The sequence below is a fragment of the Biomphalaria glabrata genome, chromosome 10, assembly GCF_947242115.1.
Source record: "Biomphalaria glabrata chromosome 10, xgBioGlab47.1, whole genome shotgun sequence".
NCBI classification, from domain to species: Eukaryota; Metazoa; Mollusca; class Gastropoda; family Planorbidae; genus Biomphalaria; species Biomphalaria glabrata.
In genome coordinates this window covers 8,015,115-8,035,600 of record NC_074720.1, presented here as the reverse complement: position 1 = coordinate 8,035,600, position 20,486 = coordinate 8,015,115, and the positions used below count along the sequence as shown (strand labels likewise).

The 20,486-nt window shown below is 36.6% G+C and overlaps 1 protein-coding gene across 18 annotated transcripts in view; it reads right to left on the bottom strand.

The window, feature by feature from the left end:
• LOC106072940 (serine/threonine-protein kinase BRSK2-like) overlaps positions 1–20,486 on the bottom strand; it is a 173,537-nt gene that overhangs the window by 34,221 nt on the left and 118,830 nt on the right. For all 18 annotated transcript variants that reach the window (XM_056045388.1, XM_056045395.1, XM_056045399.1 and 15 more), the window contains exon 7: positions 10,157–10,190. In XM_056045388.1, coding sequence (XP_055901363.1) covers positions 10,157–10,190 — 34 coding nt within the window. The remainder of the gene's footprint in view (positions 1–10,156; positions 10,191–20,486) is intronic.

The window sequence follows — 20,486 nt, the reverse complement described above, 5'->3', positions numbered from 1 at the left end:
CGTGTTTGTGTGTGTGTATGTGATGAATCATTCAGTCTTAGCTTACTCAAACTTCCAATCAACGCTCCCTCTGGGGATGAGCTCATTTCTTGTGCCTCTCCCCACCCTCCCCAGCATCCGACTCAACAATCAAGGCAACAAGAGACTGCATATCGTTTTCTCTCTTTCTGGACAGGCGGCGTTAGAAAAACTAAACTTAATAAACAACAACAACAGATTTTCAAACGCCACAAGGAAATCTATCAATGAAACTTAACTTAAGCATCCTGACGTCGTATGCGTTTAGTTCATTTTTTTTTGTTTACAAAGCTTATATCAGCTCACTCCGTCTGTGTGTCTGGTACAAATTTTTACAAGTTATTTTCTTCCACTTCCCATTCTTGGTTAAATAGAAATGAAAACAAACAAACAAACAAACAAAAAAAAACGCATTTTTAGAGTTGAAGTATTCTTACATTGTTTTAGACTGTACAAGTCTCCGGCCTTTAGCATATGCAAAACGAAATTCAAACTCATAGGGGGGGGGGTCTACCGTAAGAGCTTTTGAGGCAGCTAAAACTGGATCACACTTTTTAGAAATACTGCCTGTGTCGGTAGGGGGATTTAGAAGTATTGTGTGGTGCTCTAGGGAGATTTAGAAGTATTGTGTGGTGCTCTAGGGAGATTTAGAAGTATTGTGTGGTGCTCTAGGGAGATTTAGAAATACTGTGTGGTGCTCTATAGAGATTTAGAAATACTGTGGTGTGCTCTAGGGAGATTTAGAAATACTGTGGTGTGCTCTATGGAGATTTAAAAATACTGTGTGGGGCTCTAGGGAGATTTAGAAATACTTTGTGGTGCTCTAGGGAGATTTAGAAATACTGTGGTGTGCTCTATAGAGATTTAAAAATACTGTGTGGTGCTCTAGGGAGATTTAGAAATACTGTGTGGTGCTCTATGGAGAATTAGAAATACTGTGTGGTTCTCTAGGTAGAATTAGAAATACTGTGTGGGGCTCTAGGGAGATTTAGAAATACTGTGCGGTGTTCTGGGAAGATTTAGAAATACTGTGGTGTGCTCTATGGAGATTTAAAAATACTGTGTGGTGCTCTAGGGAGATTTAGAAATACTGTGGTGTGCTCTATGTAGATTTAGAAATACTGTGTGGTGCTCTAGGGAGATTTAGAAATACTGTGTGGTGCTCTAGGGAGATTTAGAAATACTGTGTGGGGCTCTAGGGAGATTTAGAAATACTGTGTGGTGTTCTGGGGAGATTTAGAAATACTGTGGTGTACTCTATGGAGATTTAAAAATACTATGTGGTGCTCTAGGGAGATTTAGAAATACTGTGGTGTGCTCTATGTAGATTTAGAAATACTGTGTGGTGCTCTAGGGAGATTTAGAAATACTGTGTGGTGCTCTAGGGAGATTTAAAAATACTGTGTGGGGCTCTAGGGAGATTTAGAAATACTGTGTGGTGTTTTGGGGAGATTTAGAAATACTGTGGTGTGCTCTATGGAGATTTAAAAATACTGTGTGGTGCTCTAGGGAGATTTAGAAATACTGTGGTGAGCTCTATGGAGATTTAAAAATACTGTGTGGTTCTCTAGAAGATTTAGAAATACTGAGTGATGCTCCAGGAACAATCGGAAATATCGTTGAACCTGTAATCGGAAAAAAAAACCGACAATAACCGAGGACTTGTCACTAGAAATCAGTTTGGCTTATACGAATCGTTTCGTAGTCTGCGTGTCTCGCTTATCAATGCTTAATGAAGTTTGACCGATAAAAAAAAACAATAACACAGCATTGTGGTTCGATAATGATCAGATAGGATGGGCCCCGTGGAGCATTGTTAGCGATAAGGAAGGCGGGGTATAATCAAGGGTGAGTATTAATCCACAGGTGAGCACCAACCAAACTGCTGTTATCTTGCTTCTGGTAGATCGTGTAGCTGTGATATAAAACTACAGGTGACGTGAGAACTAGAGCAATGCTTTGTGTGTATGTTTGTGCATGTGTGTGTGTATGTAGTTTCTTGTGTAGATAAAGACATTAATTTTGGTTCATTTGTAAGAATTTGTTTTTATTGCAGAAATCATACAGTATGTATAATTGGGTGATAAAATGTATGGGGAAAAATCATCATATGGAGAAATACCTTATTTAAATAGTATATTCTTTGTGAATATCATAGCCTACATGTTTTTTTTTTCAAATGAATATGCATATTTTTCAAAGTAAACTAGATCAAAATTTTATTTAGATAAAACAGAAATCTTTTTTGGATGGGGGGTTAGCATGTGTGATCCCGTAAGGATGGATCAAATTTTAGATCAAATTTTGGTAGTTTTGTTTGGAAAAAAATCGTGCAAAAGTATCATTTCATTAAGTTTAATTTCGTATACATAATTGAAACTACATGTAAATATTGGGAAGTTAAAATGACACTTGCTATAGTTGACTTAACAAAAAGTTCACTAAAAAGACACTGAGTAGCCTACTGTAAGATAAGAACATCACATTCAAACATCACTTTTCCGTCCTATTTTCTTGATTTCTTGTAACTTAAAATTGTTTTTGTTTTCAATATTAATAAAGGCAAACGTCTCACTCTCACTATAGCAGATTTCACAAATCCAATTTTACCAAATTTATAAGCTTATAGCATTTCATACCGAAACTAGGGGTTACTAGGCGTGACTCTTTCAACCCCTTGTTGTCTTCTAGATCACTAAAACTTTCGCATGGTTGGTCCCACAGACCTATATATGTATAGATATATTCTATCTAGACTGGAAAACGGAAACATATTCTTATCCTATAATGATCAGATCACAGACCTATATATATATACTAGACATATGTTACCCGCGACCCGCGGGTCTTTATTTGCGCATTACTTTCGATACAGTCACTGAGAGTGTTTTGTAAACAATTAAACGAAATAATAAAGTAATAAGTAAAGCGAATATGTCAATGTAAAAATAGTGTGAATGAAGCTATCAAATCAAAATAGCTAATAGGCTTAAATCCATTTTTTTTTTCAAATTGAAACATTTGCTTGTAGGCCTACATATATTTGATTAAAATTTGAGATGAATAGACTAAATTTTGTATGTTCATGTGTATAAAGTAGATCTTGAGGTAGACATAGATCTAAATCTACACTAATCTAGAGTTAAAAATTGGCTTTTATAGAGTTCATTCTGTGCTGGGCATGCGTGACCTTTTTTCATGAATGAATATAGGCCTATCTCAACACGGCTACGCAGCTTTAGCGAACAGCGAACGAATGTATTAAAAATGCTTTAGAAAAACAAATTTGAATGTTAATTTGATTAAAATATCAAATGAATGGACAATAATTAGTATGTTTATGTGTTAAAGCATAAAACTATCTTTGCGAAAAGAAGTTTTATCATCTTAGAGTTCAATAAGAGTTTTAGACCTAGGCCTAGGAATAGACTCAGACCTCAGAAGAGAGATGTGTTAATGTGTAACCATTTGGTAATGTCTAATGAAAGAATGTTCGCCAGGAAATCTGTAGATATCAGGAACTAATTTATGTAAAAAATGCTTTTGGATAATCTAGTGGATTGGATTTAGATGTATGTTAAACGTAGCTAATGATCCTTTCACGTTATTTCTGTTTCGCTACGAAAATAAAATTAGTTTTGAGAAAATGGGTTTACCCGAAGGAAGTCGATACATTCTTATCTATTAAAAACGAAAAGAGCGATAGCTTTGTTAAATGAATGGGATTATAAAGTGAATAATTAAACGAAATAATGTTTAGTACGCGATTCATGAATGAATATAGATCTAGGCCTATCTCAACTCGGCTTCGCAGCTTTCGTAAACGAATGTAGCTTTAGAAAACCAAATTTGAATGTTTATTTGATCAAAATATGAAATGAATGGACTTTAATTAATATGTTTATGTGTTAAAGTATAAAACTATCTGTTCGAAGAGAAGTTTTATCATCTTAGAGTTGAATTAGAGTTTTAGATCTAGGGATGGGATTATAAAGTAAACAATTAAACGAATTAATATTTAGTACGCAATTCATTACGGAATTGTCTAATGAAAGAATGTTCGTCAGGAAATCTGTAATCACAGATATAAGGAACTAATTAATGTAAAAAATGCTTTTGAAACACAAAATTGAAGGTTAATTTTATTATATAATGAAATCAATGGATCTTCTTTTGTATTTTCATGTGTCAAAGTAAAAAACTATCTGCGCAAAGTGTATTTCTTAAAATTAGATCTAGGTCTAAATCCTTTCTATCTTTTCTCATGTCAACATTGTAGACATGGCCTAGATCCATAAAATACTATAGCTGTAATAGAGTCGGACAACATTATTTTTTTTTTAGGGTCTTACGTTTGTTTTAGGGCTACAATACATACACTAAGGTCTAAGTTGGTACCCAAGGAACATTCCTGCCTAGTTTTATCAAGATTGGTCAAGCGGTTTTGATGTCTATAAGTAACATACATACATACATACATACATACTCCACACATTCTACTTTATAATATAGATGTACGTAACTCTTTTCAAGCTGTACGGGAAGTCGCATCGAATCTAGGAAAATCAATCTTTTCTGTCTTAGAAAAGTAATGATCTTTAGTTTTCAACGTTTAGAAATAATGCAATATCATTTTGCGGATTTTAATAGAATGGGCTTATATTTAATATTGATCACAGAACTTTATATTTACACAAACCTATGATATAAAGATGTTTCGAAAATCCTAAATCGATTGACTTTAATCATCTTATGATTTTAGATTGTACATTTAAATATATTGATTACCTAGATCTTTATAAATCTCGATCTAGATTATGTATCTAAAAATGTCAAAATAATGATTATGTGACGAGAGTGCTCTTATTTTCTATGTTCAATTACTCGGGATACTAGTACTAGATCTAAACATTAAATTATATGTTACATAGGTTAGTGTTGAAAAAAAACTTTACTTCTTATAACTACTTTACAAAACAATATATATATATATATAAATATATGTCCGTGGTTGGTCAATCTCAAGCTGTTTCTCTCTTTTTTTCCCAGGTGAAAGAGTCTATGGATGTCGCTATATCAATTTTTCTCTCTCGTAAACGTGATAAAATTGCTAGGGACAACTGGGAAAAGGCAAGAGTGTCCGTTTACATATACGCATGCCTTCTTAATGAAAAAAAAAATCTTTTTCGGATTTGATTTTTTAGAGTCTGAACATTTTTTTTTGTAAACAAAAACTTTTAAAATTACCGGGGACAGAAAGTAATTTTTTCGTTCAGATCCGTACACTATTAGTATTATTGGTACAGCTACCATCAGTGGCGTAGCAAGGGTGGGGGAGAATTTGAAAATCCCCCCCCCCGGGCCTCCACTTGAGGGGGGCCCCCAAGTTAGTTTTTTTTACATTAAAAATTAAATATTATGCAAAATGCAGGGCCGCCCCCCCCCCCCCCCCCCAAAAAAAAGTCAAGCCCCCGGGTCCCCAAACAATAGTAAATTCCTAGCTACGCCCTTGCTACCAATAAATGATTGCAATATACACATTAAAAAAAATTCATTTCTATTTTATATTCAAATATTATTATATTATATTATTATAATTATATTATTATATTATAACCATTCGTATTTAACTTTAAAAAAAAATAAAGCGAAAAAAAAGGAACTACAGAGGATCGAACTCATAACATTCGCGGTATTAGCACATCGCTCTATCGACCTAGTTCTCAGCTATACTGCTATGTGTGAAATTGTAGCTGTAAATAAATTATTCACATTTTTTGCTCCAGTGCGCTCCCTTCCCCCCCCCCCCCCTCCGGACCATAAAGGATGCGTGAGCTAATGGTAGGAATCGAAAAATAAAAAAGACGCAAATATCCATATTGTGCATGTGGCTAAAGAAAGTTAATGAAACATGGATCACTGTGAATTATAATGTACTACATTATAAGGAAGAAAAAACAACTACCCTTACCTGATGCTGTATATACGTGTACTAAATATATCGCCATGCGAATATATGTCTATATGTTTTTCAGTGCAAAAACACACGCAGTGATTCTTATATAAGCCACAAGGCTGCAAGCCAAAGGAAAAAAATAAATACAACAAGGAAACATTCCGGGAAAGAAAAACCACACATACACAAAAAATATGTAGATCTAGAAGCACAATTATTCTGAAAATAAAACAAAAAATAAACATTTATATACAGGGATGCACAATTATTCTGAAAAAACAAACAAACAAACAAACAAACATGTAGATATACAGATTCTGAAAAAAAAAAATAAATAAAAAAAAATATTTAGATATAGAGAATTTAGAGATGCACAATTATTCTGAAAATAAAACAAAATCATGTAGACATATAAGCACAATTAATCTAAAAATAAAACAAAAATGTGTAACTACGCAACAAAGTAAACACAACATAAAAGAAAAAAAACTATGCATCTGGTGCAACGGCTCAATCATGAATGTTGTCTAATATCAAAGAGCAAATGTGTATAATAATGAAATTTATGCATACAATTAATGTTTTGTCACTTGACCCTTGGGGGGCGTGCTTACCGAGTGATACAGCGGGATTTTTAGGACGCCTGAAATTAGTTGGGAAAGTAAAGGAGGTTGGTCGTTGTGCTGACTACATGACACCCTTGTATACACTATCTTCCTTAGAGATCGCAAGGTGTGAAAAGGGAACTTTTTTGCTTGATCCTTGACCCCAACTGCTTCCGTTACGTATTTTAACACATCTGCACTCTGCGCAGACGTGACAATAAATGCAAACATCAACCACTATGACGGGTATCAATTATTTTTTCCATTCACCTTTTTAATAATTGCTTCACCATTAAATCTAATGCTCATAAAACTAATTAATACTTGGCAGATAATTATCACATTTATTTTATAATAATAATAATTATTGTTATTATAATTGTAATTATTATTATCATAGCTAAAACTACTAATTATTTATACGATGAATGGCAACATAATATCAATACTAATGAAAACCACGTGATAATAATTGCGAGTCCTTGAAAGAAGCACAAATGAATGGCCTGATAGATCTCAATCGCTACATTTCAATCTAGTAATTAGAGTAGATCTATATTACATCTGTCTTTGAGCTTTCATTTTAAGCTTATCAGGCCGGAAACGAGACGTGACACACATTATGCTAGGAACGGAGAAAAGTATTCTGAAAATGATCTTATACAACACGAGATTCGAAGAATCAATTTAAAAGTCTCTCTGATTCGCGCGAAGAATCTCTATTACTTTTAGAGTTAATTGTTTCTATCACTGTTAGTGTGAATTCTTGACTCAAATATCAATGAGCCGCAATATCGCTTAGCATAAATAAACAATAAGCACAAGTCATTTTTTTAATTCCAGCTATATGTTTGAATAATATTGTAAACAAAACATTTACATTTAATTGTCCTTGAAAATAAAGAGCTAAAAAAAATGTCTGCACGGGATTCAAACCCACGACATTTGCGTTGCACATGACGCTCTATCAACTTAACTAACCAGTCGTACTGCTAAGTGAGGAAATTTTAGCTTGCAATAAAAGATTCAATTTTTCACTTCGAGAGTTTTAGCCTTGTGCCTTTTGACCACCTTCCACCTTTTGACCACCTTCCATCTTTTGACCACCTTCCACCTTTTGACCACCTTCCACCTTTTGACCACCTTCCATCTTTTGACCACCTTCCATCTTTTGACCACCTTCCACCTTTTGACCACCTTCCATCTTTTGACAATCTTCCATCTTTTGACCACCTTCCATCTTTTGACCAACTTCCATCTTTTGACCACCTTCCATCTTTTGACCACCTTCCATCTTTTGACTACCTTCCATCTTTTGACCACCTTCCATCTTTTGACCACCTTCCACCTTTTGACCACCTTCCATCTTTTGACAATCTTCCATCTTTTGACCACCTTCCATCTTTTGACCACCTTCCATCTTTTGACCACCTTCCATCTTTTGACTACCTTCCACCTTTTGACCAACTTCCATCTTTTGACCACCTTCCATCTTTTGACCACCTTCCACCTTTTGACCACCTTCCATCTTTTGACAATCTTCCATCTTTTGACCACCTTCCATCTTTTGACCAACTTCCATCTTTTGACCACCTTCCATCTTTTGACTACCTTCCACCTTTTGACCAACTTCCATCTTTTGACCACCTTCCATCTTTTGACCAACTTCCATCTTTTGACCACCTTCCATCTTTTGACCACCTTCCATCTTTTGACCACCTTCCATCTTTTGACCACCTTCCACCTTTTAACCACCTTCCATCTTTTGACAATCTTCCATCTTTTGACCACCTTCCATCTTTTGACCACCTTCCATCTTTTGACCACCTTCCATCTTTTGACTACCTTCCACCTTTTGACCAACTTCCATCTTTTGACCACCTTCCATCTTTTGACCACCTTCCATCTTTTGACTACCTTCCACCTTTTGACCAACTTCCATCTTTTGACCACCTTCCATCTTTTGACCACCTTCCATCTTTTGACCACCTTCCATCTTTTGACCACCTTCCACCGTTTGACCACCTTCCATCTTTTGGCCACCTTCGACCTTGTGACTTTTGACTATGAAGAAATTGTGAGCTAATGGTAGATACATCATATATTTTTTAGTGATTTATAAAACTGATGAGCAATTAGAACAATTTTTTATAGACTTTTCAGGCTTGAGTTTCCTGTGCTGGATTTACATAACAAGCAATCTATAGCTCAAGTACCTCGACGTGTTCGGGGGACCCAAAAATGATTTCGGGGATAGGCCTATTTCAATTATTTGGAAAAAAAATTAGCAAAGGCACAATAGCCTAATGTTGATTACAAGGGGGAGGGGGCCCCATATCTCAAAAAGCTAAGGGCCTATGAAGTCTAAATCCAGTCCTGGTTGACTATTTGGTATTTTTAGTTATCAGAAGTTTATAGAAGTTAGTTTGACTGAAGTTTGTAGACGTTAGTCTGACAGAATTTATAATTTATAAAATTTACTCACAGAAGTTTATAGAAGTTAGTCTGACAGAAGTCTATAGAAGTTAGTTTGACAGAAGTTTATAGAAGTTAGTCTGACAGAAGTCTATAGAAGTTAGTTTGACAGAAGTCTATAGAAGTTAGTCTGACAGAAGTCTATAGAAGTTAGTTTGACAGAAGTTTATAGAAGTTAGTCTGACAGAAGTCTATAGAAGTTAGTTTGACAGAAGTCTATAGACGTTAGTCTGACAGAATTTATAGAAGTTAGTCTGATAGAAGTTTATAGAAGTTAGTTTGACAAAAGTTTATAGAAGTTAGTCTGACAGAAGTTTACAGAGATTAGTCTGACAGAATTTATAAAAGTTAATCTGAACAGTTCTCTGTCATTTTCTTTTGAATAGAAGACAGATGACGAAAACGTCAATACCAAATGAAAATCTTTTGTTTCATTCACATGTGTTCATTTTTCCACGTTGACCATGTTGTGGCTGAAGAAACTATGAGATAATATTTGGAACGGTACTGCATTTAGACTAGAAAAGGCCCTAAGACTTTGAAGTATGGAGCCCAGTCCAGATATTATAGGTCAGAGTCAAATTTTTCTTGAGGTGGGGGGGGGGAGCTAAAGCTTGATATGCAAATAGGTCAATCTGGCCCTGGGATTGAATTAAAAATCACGCTGACACATAAAAAAAAAATCACAGAAACTACGGGGCAAGCTTCTAAAAATTACTAAAAGTTTGTAGCTGTTGGAGATTCACTTATAAAGAAAGAAATCGTCTTCTTAACCCTTTAACTCCTAAACTTGTATGCTTTTTGTGTCCAGGTTCTGTTTAACGGTTTGGTGGAGGTCAGTTAACAGATAAAGCTTCAAAACAAAATATTTGAACAGTTAAGTGGAACACCGAGGAGAGGGGGGAGACTTTGTGTTTTTCTATCCTTCTAAAACCAAGGCAAAGTCACTGAACTTAGCTAGCGTTGTAGCAAATAAAAAAACAGAATATAAACAAAACAAGAGACTTAAAGATGCAACACACGTGCAGCAAATGACATGACAGATCAAGTAACACCAAACAAATCACACCTCTTTTTTTTTAATACTGGAAACGGAACTTACCCTTATTACTTCCGGACATGCGTAATGTGGTGACCTGTAAAACGTAAGAAAAACATTGTGTTATTTTTCTAAAAATAGCTTTCAATCTAATAATATGCGAATACTTAGTGAAGTGAAATATATAGAGAGAGTGCGGAACGGAAAGCTCACTCTGGACTTCAACATTTCAGGCGTTCATTCAGACATGAAGATGATTACATCTTAGTTCTAACCTCTTACAAGACGTCAACGGCCGCGGCTACCGGGGTTCGAAGCTTGGGACCATTGGGACAACAGTCCGGCGCTCATACCACACCACCAGGCAGCCAGTCTCGAAACAAATAATTATCTAATTAGCTTTAAAAATGACTAAGCTTGAAGGCTGCCTGATAGTGTAGTATCCTGACTCCTGGGTTCAAAGTCCTGCCCGCTGCCACCCACCATCTTAAGGAACATCCCAAACATGTAAAGCCTATGTTGTGATCTACAGCAGAATAGAGAAATCGTATTTCAACTACTAGACATATGTCTTTGCTCTTCAGGGGTCCAAAACTTGCAACACTTGGGAAGATCTTAAGTCTACAAGATATGTTTTGTTAAATTGAGATAGTTCCAGAAGTTTGCTTTCTTTTAGAAGGTTCTATACACCAGTCCTGTGACAAGGTTTGAGTTCTTTCAGTTCTCATTTCTTACATCATGTTGCTGCTTAATCCATTGATTGTTTATGAGATAGCTATTTAACTATGCTTTAAAGTAAAATGTTGCAATGTCTTAACAAAATAACACCACACAATTAAAAAAAATAAAATTTAAATAGGCCAGAAGTGAGTGGCGTGTCAGAAGTTACATTATTTTAATTTTCAATTGTTTTGTCTCGTTTTTCAAATAAGTTTTTGATACATTTTACAAAAATTCTTATAAAATACAGACGTTACTTCAAAAAGGAAGATGATTACGTCCTACGCGTCATGCATCCAGTCATGCATGTTAACCAATGACTTAAATATATGTGTTTTATTTTTATTACAATTCCTCTATTCATCAGTAGTTACTTAGATCTAACAATTTTTTAATTTAAAACTTTGGCTCAGATAGAAAGTATTTTTCAGAAATAATGAATCAAAGTTTGCATTAATATCTAGATTCTACATCTTCTGAATTTTATAATTCACATCTCTCTTTCAACTTCTTTGCTATCAAATATAACTTCGTCTCGTCGAGTCGGGTTTTTTTTTAGCTATCGTCTGCAAAGTTTCGGAAATTTAAACGAACCAATGAGCTTGGGACCCTTGGAGTAGTTTCCCCTTGATTCCATCGGTCGTAAAGATGGCGCTTGGTAAAGTTAAGTAGTAGAATTTATCAAACTATTCAAGGCAGGAGAGATAGCCCAGAGATATCAAGGTCTAGTTCATTTCTTAGCGTCAGGGGCGGACGATAATAAATGGGCATTGATAAAAAGTTTCTCTTGTCAATTGGTTTATCAATGGCCGCCAGGTACTAGTCTCTCTCTTTCTTTTCTTTTACAATTCAACCTATTAGCTAGCTTTCTCTTTAGGGGTTAAAATACAAAGTTGGAAACGGCTCTAACGATTTTCTTAGAAATTTGTGCATCTTGGGAAAAAAAAAACAACTAATTGGCCACACAGTGAAAACTTTGGTTTGACTGTTATAACATGTTCAAAATATAGTCATCTTAAAAGTATGTATGGCTTATCCCACCCCCACCACTTTTTTTATTACACGGCTTCAGCGAGAAATTTCGGCACTTGTCTAATTTTTTTTTTATATAGTAAAGAGATGAAAAAATAAATAGGCCGTCTTATGTAGGAATTTTTAATCTGGTTTGACCATTATAAGTGTTTTAAAATATATCTATCTTAAAATTAAATTTGGCTTACCAATTTTTTTTATTATTTAAAACGCGGCATCAACGGGAATTCCCGCACTCGGCTCAAATGTTTCTTTGTATTCAGTAAAGAATTGATTTTAAATAAATAGACATATCTGAACATTTCGCGCGCTTTCTGGTGTAGAAATCATGAGCTGGACTGTCTAATGGAAGAACTTGAAAGTCCAAGGTTCAGTGGAAAGACTCCTTGTGAAGTAAACAGAATGAGACGTTATGGAACAACATCCGCTTCATACAAGAGGAATTGTTTGAAAAAAAAAGCACCAAATTTTGTGTTACTTTTTTTTCTTTTCCTCATTACTAAAATCAAGATCTTTGGAAGAGGCCAGTGAGGGGCAAAAGGTTTCAGAGCTGATCCAACACCAACTTCTTTTGGAAAAGCACTTAGAATCTAGGTATTTAACCACAGGCTCGACAAACCTGAGATGCCTTCTCACTCCGAACCGATCATTTTAGACATTGTTACTTCTAAGACTAAGCCCTGTTATTGTAATGTAGACCCCCATAACTAATAAAAACCCATTCTCGAGATGCTACAATGTTGCTCTAAATCTCCAGCTACAAAGATTGCTGGAAGAGTCGTATTTCTTAGTCAGTTATAAACTCCACGTCTCAGGGCGAGGACAGGAAGAGATATCAATGCCAGTGACTGGTCCTGGTTATACACTGGCTATTTATGTTAACATAAGAGCTAGCCCAAGATAATAGCTATAGATTTTCTGGGTGGGGAAGTTATACTATCCCACTTCCAAGCGAACACCGTCCATAAATAAACCCTACACTTACAAGACAAAGCAAACCAGACGAGCTAAATATCCCCAGGTAGTGACAGAAAAACCCAAACCCAGTAATCACTGAATATTTTTTTATTTAGCTGCCAGACAATGTGACAACTGAAGCCAAATATATGTTATTGTAGTCTTGCTGAAGTTATCTACACATCACTGGCAGACTTTGTTTATACTAAAAGCTGGAATATATTGATTTCCCCCCAAAAAATATTCCATGTCTTTCTTTTTGTAAAGCTTACAGTTAAAAAAATCGTATTAATTCAATAACACCAAAATAAACAAAATATTAATAATCATAAGATAAGATTACTTTATTGATTCAGACTAATGAAAACTCGGTTTGACTAGAACTGTCCACCTTATCATTATTGCTATAGGGCGTAGGCTGACAATAATCATACAAACGCAAACACAAATGACATACAAACAAACACATACAAACACACAAGCCAGTGTTTAATGAGTCTTCTATGTACTTCTCGGTGACGACGAAGGGCATCGAAACATCCTGACTGACAATGGTATCAATGTTTCGATTTTCTTATTGGGTATAGACATATTCTCACAGAAGTGAATCTAAGAATTAACGGTTGGGGTAAGGTTCAGCTACGTTAGAGCAGTTTACAAACATGTCCCAATCTTTCTGCAAACTTGGCAAACTTTATACAGCGTCCCATGCCGAATCCTAAACAATAGACATTTTTTTTTATACAAGGTGGAAAAACTATAAATAGGTAACTTTCTGGTGTATCCGGTGTGCAACCTACAGGAAGTGCTGCTAAGCTATGTGTTTTAAAACGTATATGATACTTGTTGTGCACTTGTTTTAGCACTGTGGAATCAAATAGTCTAAACTGTTCCATTTGTGGCACAAAATAATTTTAATAAGGGGGATGCATTAGACTTTCAGCCTATCACTTAGTAAAAACAGAAACGCCTCTAACTATCTACAATAAAGAAGAAATAATACAAAGATCAACTGCCATCCAGTTAAAATTGCGGCTCGTCTCTTTAGTTTAGTTGGCAACAGTGAAGTTCAATTTAGCGTCCTTGACATTGTTTAGTTGAACTTGAAACATTTAAAAGAATTTATAATTTCAATGACACTAACAAAAAATAAAAAAATAAAATAAACAGTTAATAAGTACCAATAATGGACCTCATTCACCAATCGTAAACAAACAACATTTAGTCACGTGATAACATTGATAAAACAACGGGGAAAAAAAACTGTCACGTGATAGCCATTGTGTATTAAAAATTTGATCCTAATTTGTATAGAAGAGATACAGAATCCCGTGGCTAAATGTTGTTTGTTTACGATTGGTGAATGAGGTCCATGCTATCACGATAATGCAAGTTTCTTTGTTATTCTGAATTAGAGATGGACGAAACAAAGGAAGAAAAATGACGGAAAGACATCGTGAACATCAGCAAGTCCAGACTGGCATCGCTTATCAACATTGCCAGGTAATAAATGTAGAATCTTAGCGTTTTGAGGCCAAATATTTCAGGTGTTTCCCTAGTTGAAAAAAAAAATCGTCCAGAGAAAGAAAAGTACTCACTCCCGGCGTCAGCTCGGGAGGATCTTATCACAGCCCGGTACAGAAGCTCATTGATAGAATCGTTCACCTGTAGTCTGCTATCTGTCGCCATTTGGTTCAGAGATTAAATTAGTCTAGTTAGAACAATAGCTTCTTTTTTTCCATTTTAGTGCAGACGATCAAACTGTTTTACTACATGACACGGTGCTTAAAATGTAAAAGAGAAAGCAAACAGTTTTCGGATTAAGATCTTGCTAAATATTTTTTTTGTTGAAGTTGCGAAGTAATTTTTGAAAGTAAACAATTTATTTATGTATTGATATACACGAAATATGGCTATGAAGCTGCACACATATACAATTATACAAATGCGCAGTGAATAGACTTACACACCGGAAGTTCGAAAGTCTTTGAAAACTGAGACTTTTTATTTCGGGATCTTTAGGGCACATTTGAGTCCACCCAGCTCTAATGGGTATCTGACATTAGAGGAGGGAAAGTAAAGGCGTTGGGTTGTTGTACTGGCCACATGGGAAGCCGTGGCTGAGTGGTAAAGCGCTCGGCTTCCGAACCGGGATCCTGGGTTCTAATCCTGGTGTTGTTTTTTTTTTTAGGATTTTTACTTTCGGGATATTTAGGGGGCCTCTGAGTCCAATCAGCTCTAATGGGTCAAATTAGTTGAGGGAAATTAAAGTTATGAAACCCTCATTAGCGGTGGGTCATATATATATATATATTAAATATATATATGTGTACATGAGGAACTAAAACTCGAGATGAAGATCTAGATCTAGACTAGTACAGAGTCGATTCAAGTCTATTCACCAGAGTGTAATCTCCTGTAAGTTTCCCACACCGATAGCCCGGTGATTCACTCGCGAGGTCGTCTGAGAAGACCGACCAGAAACAAAGAGCACGCAAAGTCCAAAGGTGCGCGCGCATGCGTGTTCAGAGTTCTCGTAGGAATTACTTTTGAATGAATGACTATGGAGGCGGGGTCAAGAAGAAGAGGAAGTTAAGCGAAGAGAAAGTGTGAGATTAGGAAAGGGAAGAGTACAGTAGAGGATCAGAGAGAGAGAGGGAGAGAGAGTGGGAGAGAGAGAGAGAGAGAGAGAGAGGGAGAGAGAGAGAGGGAGAAAGAGAGAGAGGGAGAGAGAGGGAGAGAGAGAGAGGGAGAGAGAGAGAGGGGGGGGGGAGAGAGAGGGAGAGAGAGAGAGAGGGAGAGAGAGAGAAGGAGAGAGAGAGAGAGAAGGAGAGAGAGAGAGAGGGAGTAATGGAAAATGGTCCGAAATACTAAGAAAAGTTTTTTTTAAAAAGCGATTTTTTTTTACAAAGCTTATATTATCTCTGTCTATCTATCTGTCTGTCTAGTAAACAGTTTAAACATGTTTTTTCTCCAATTTCCCAATCTTGGATCAAGTTAAAACTTTGCACAATTATTCATTGAACCTGACAAGACATGAATAATAATATAAAAAAAACAACAACAAACAATCAGTTGATTAATTATTGGTTATTTTATCATTAGTTATTTTGTTTGATATCGAAAATAGGGGAATAAATGCTACTTAATGAGATGTGGATATATATATGGATTTATCCCATTATTACGTTTTGGCATGTTTTTTTCTCCCACTTCCCATTCTCGGATCAAGTTGAAATTTTGCAAAATTATTCATAGTCGATGGCAATACACGAATCAATTCAAAATTTAACCATTAGTTAATAATTTATTCCTACTTAAGTAATTTTGTTTTATATAGCAGGAAGGGAGAAATACCTAGGAATTTCCAAGTACATGACAGTAATTAACGGTACTTTCCCTTAGATAAGCTTTGTTGTTTTTTTTTTTAATTATTTTTTCTTCTGTTACTTGTTATAAATAACGGTATAAAAGACTAAAGAGATAGGTGAAGGTGAAGTCTGAGGTAATCAGGTTCAGATCCCACACAAAGTTGCAAGTTATCAAGCACTCCTTTCTTAAGTTGTATTAATTAGATTTGTAATACGGATCACAGGTGAGAGAGCAGCACTTAGACCTTCTTCAGAGATGAAACGCGAAGGTCCTACTTCAGACATATTTTAACAGATCAGCAGACGGCGCCACAAACCCTTCTTCCCCGCCAAGTCCAAATGAGACATCAAAGAGGGAAAAAAAAAAGTCAAAGCCAAAACGTCTTTAGGGAGTCGAATGGCGGCACAAAGGGGGAAAAGAAATACCTGTATTGCCTACGCTGTCCATCATATAGTTGAAATAGTCTCCCTTTACGTCTAAATCGGTTATCAATTAGAAAGTCCCCTAATAACAAGATACATGTCTTGGTAGATCATGTCGTTGTTGAAGCCACGCAGATGTCGCAGAAATACGTATGCTTCAAGTCTAAATGACATGGCATGACCCATAGAAAACTTCGACTGAGACAGAATCATTGAAATATTCCCCAGGAGGATTTTACTTAAATTCAAGATCTGCGTGAAAGCCTTTCAGACAAATTAGAGGTACCGGTATAAATATCTAATAAAATATGTTTCTATTTTTTTTATTGGATGGGGGTGTGGTAATTAGTCAAATGTTTAACATACTTAGACCCTTATTTAAAATCTAAATCTATATCTCTATATATCATTCTCTTCATGGCTCAAGAGTTTGGATACCAAGTAACAGAAAGATCACTCTTTTATTTCGACAAGTCGGACGGACTAGAGCTTATGTCGTGTACATATGAGAATCTTGATATATATTAAGATATTTATACAAAGTGAATTAATACACAGTCTAGGAAGTTTGAATTTGTCGTCTGAAGCAAAAACCCAAAGCATCAACAGATAGATATCTATATGAAAGTAAAACAATACAAACGACAAAACAACAACAAAAACAACGTCTAAACAGGTGCAATTTATAGCATACTTCTTAGAAAAAACAACAAATTTTATATATTGGAAAGAACCGCCGACTACTGTCATATATCTTAATTCTGCAATATTTATTTCCCTTTTTCTATATAAAGCACAATTAATTAATTATGATCAATCGATTAACTCGTTGGTTAATTTTTTTTTATTGATTCATGAGTTGTTACCTGACAATAAATAATTGTGCAAAGTTTCAACTTGATCCGAGAATTGGAAGTGGGAGAAATAACGTGTATTAGATTTGTACCACATAGACAGACAGACAGACGGAGTGAATTGATATGAGCTTTTTAGTAAAGTACGATAATACAAATTTGTTTCGTTAAGTTCTTGTAAGTCTAGTCAAGTCTTTCAATTACTCATACTTCGAGTCTTCGATAACGTTATTTTTTTTTAAAACGATCAGATATGACGTTAAAATGAGTAATCCTGATTATAAATCTTGGTGCAGGCGTCATAACTCTTGGAGATAACAAATTTGGGTGTCAGCTGTAAGTTTCTTTAATTCACAAACGCGCAAAAAAAAACAACAAAAATGGGTAAACAAAGAATACATTCCAGCCCAGGTCCTACGGCGTGCTTCTAGCAGAGGTGAACGTAAACATTGTACACAATCAACTCCGAGCACATGTCATCACTGGTATCACTACACCATCTGCTCCAGCAGTGGACTAGAACAGCGACCAGTTGGCCATTTCACCTGATGGTAATTCCATAACCCCCTCTCTCAACAATATTTTCATTTTGAATCTCTTTTAAGTCACCGGAATTTTTTTTTTGTTTTCAAACTTTGTTTCCTTTGAAACCAGATCTTGATCTTTTCGTGTTCAGTTTACCTGATCCAATGATAGGGGAAAGGAACTCTATGAATCAGAATAAAAAACAACTTCCGTTCCTCTGTGTCTGGCTTACAGTGGGAGGATGTAAGGTTACCTTGATATACGGTCATTTCATACCTAGTCACCAGGGATTTGTACAATAAATATTTGTTGGATAAAAAGATAAGAGGATAAAACGACCAGTGATGAAATGACCGGAGATGAAGTGACCAGGGATGAAGTGACCGGAGATGAAGTGACCAGGGATGAAGCGACCGGAGATGAAGTGACCAGGGATGAAGTGACCGGAGATGAAGTGACCAGGGATGAAGCGACCGGAGATGAAGTGACCAGGGATGAAGTGACCGGAGATGAAGTGACCAGGGATGAAGTGACCGGAGATGAAGTGACCAGGGATGAAGTGACCGGAGATGAAGTGACAAGGGATGAAGTGACAAGGGATGAAGTGACCGGAGATGAAGTGACCAGGGATGAAGTGACCGGAGATGAAGTGACAAGGGATGAAGTGACCGGAGATGAAGTGACAAGGGATGAAGTGACCGGAGATGAAGTGACCGGAGATGAAGTGACCGGAGATGAAGTGACCAGGGATGAAGTGACCGGAGATGAAGTGACAAGGGATGAAGTGACCGGAGATGAAGTGACAAGGGATGAAGTGACCGGAGATGAAGTGACCGGAGATGAAGTGACCAGGGATGAAGTGACCGGAGATGAAGTGACAAGGGATGAAGTGACCGGAGATGGAGTGACCAGGGATGAAGTGACCGGAGATGAAGTGACCAGGGATGAAGTGACCGGAGATGAAGTGACAAGGGATGAAGTGACCAAGGATGAAGTGACCAGGGATGAATTGACCAGTGTTGAAGTGACCTGGATAAAGTGACCAGGGATGAAGTGATCTGGGATGAAATGACCGTGGATGAAGTGACCCGGGAATGAAGTGACCAGGGATGAAACGACCGTGGATGAAATAACCCGGGAATGAAGTGACCGTGGATGAAGTGACCCTGGAATGAAGTGAACTCGGATGAAATGACCGGGGATGAAATGACCTTGGATGAAATGACCAGGGATGGAGTGACCACGGAACCGCTACCTGGTTAAATGATATAGCAATACGGACTGTCCTTACGATGGTCCCGAGTTTGATACCTGTCCGCCATTATCCCCCCGTCCTTCTGTACGTGACCTGAACTATAACATTATAATCTTTATTTCTGAAGCAACGCTTGAAACTTGCAAAACAAACTAAACAGAACAAAACAAAAAGAAACAAAACTCTGTTACTAAGACATTGACTATTTCAATGGTTCCCATTTTTTTTCCTTATAAGGGAACACTTCGCACATTCTGAGTATTTACCGGAACGCTTTGCTTATTGTTTTAATTTTTTTTTTACATAGATTAAATCACGTGGAGGCTTCCTAGCTAATTATTACCAGTAGTTCGTGGAACGCCTATTCAGGCTTCGCGGTGCACTAGGGTTCCGCGGAACACAGTTTGGGAAACACTGGACTATTTCATAAGGTGAGCGTGTGGCGTTCTTATACTACTAACACGAACTTAATATTTAAATAGTTACTACACAGATTTCATGGACGCGTGGTGGCTGAGCGTTAAAGCGCTTGGCTTACGAACTGGGGTCCCGAATTAGAATCCTGGTGAAGACCGGAATTTTTAATTTCGGGATCTTTTGGCGCCCATGAGTCCACCCAGCTCTGATGGGTACCTGACGGGGGAAAGTAAAGGCGGTTGGTCGTTGTGCTGGCCACATGACACCCTCGTTAAGCTTGAACCACTGAAAATTATGACCTTTTCATCCTCTGCCTTATAGATCGCAAGATCTGAAAGGGAAACTTTACTTTTTTTTTTACTTAGACAGATTTCATAGCTATTGAAATGAATTGAATTTAAGAGAAAAACCAAGATGATTATAGAATGGTAAACCGAACCAAACCCCCTCAAGTTGCGTACAACGTCACAGACCCATTAATAGTAACATTGATGATATATAACAAAGTTTCAACTCCTCGTATCATAAACAATACTAGACATTAGCTCGTAGAGGGAGGTGTAACTTTGAGTAAAGTAGGACACACACACACAATTGCAAATCCGAGCTCTTGTATTCACAATAAGACACGTACTAGAAGCAAGAGAAGCCCACTGGCCAATATAAGTACGCCGTACAATACAAGTAGGCCGTACAAGTACGCCGTACAATATTATAAACCGCCAAGTCATATTTCCTGTTCAAGATTATAGTTCACCGCCCCCACCCCCACCCCCCGCCCCATTATAACTTCGTTAAGCCGTCGAGAAGAGGGCGACCTCTGCCCATTAAGGCTAAAA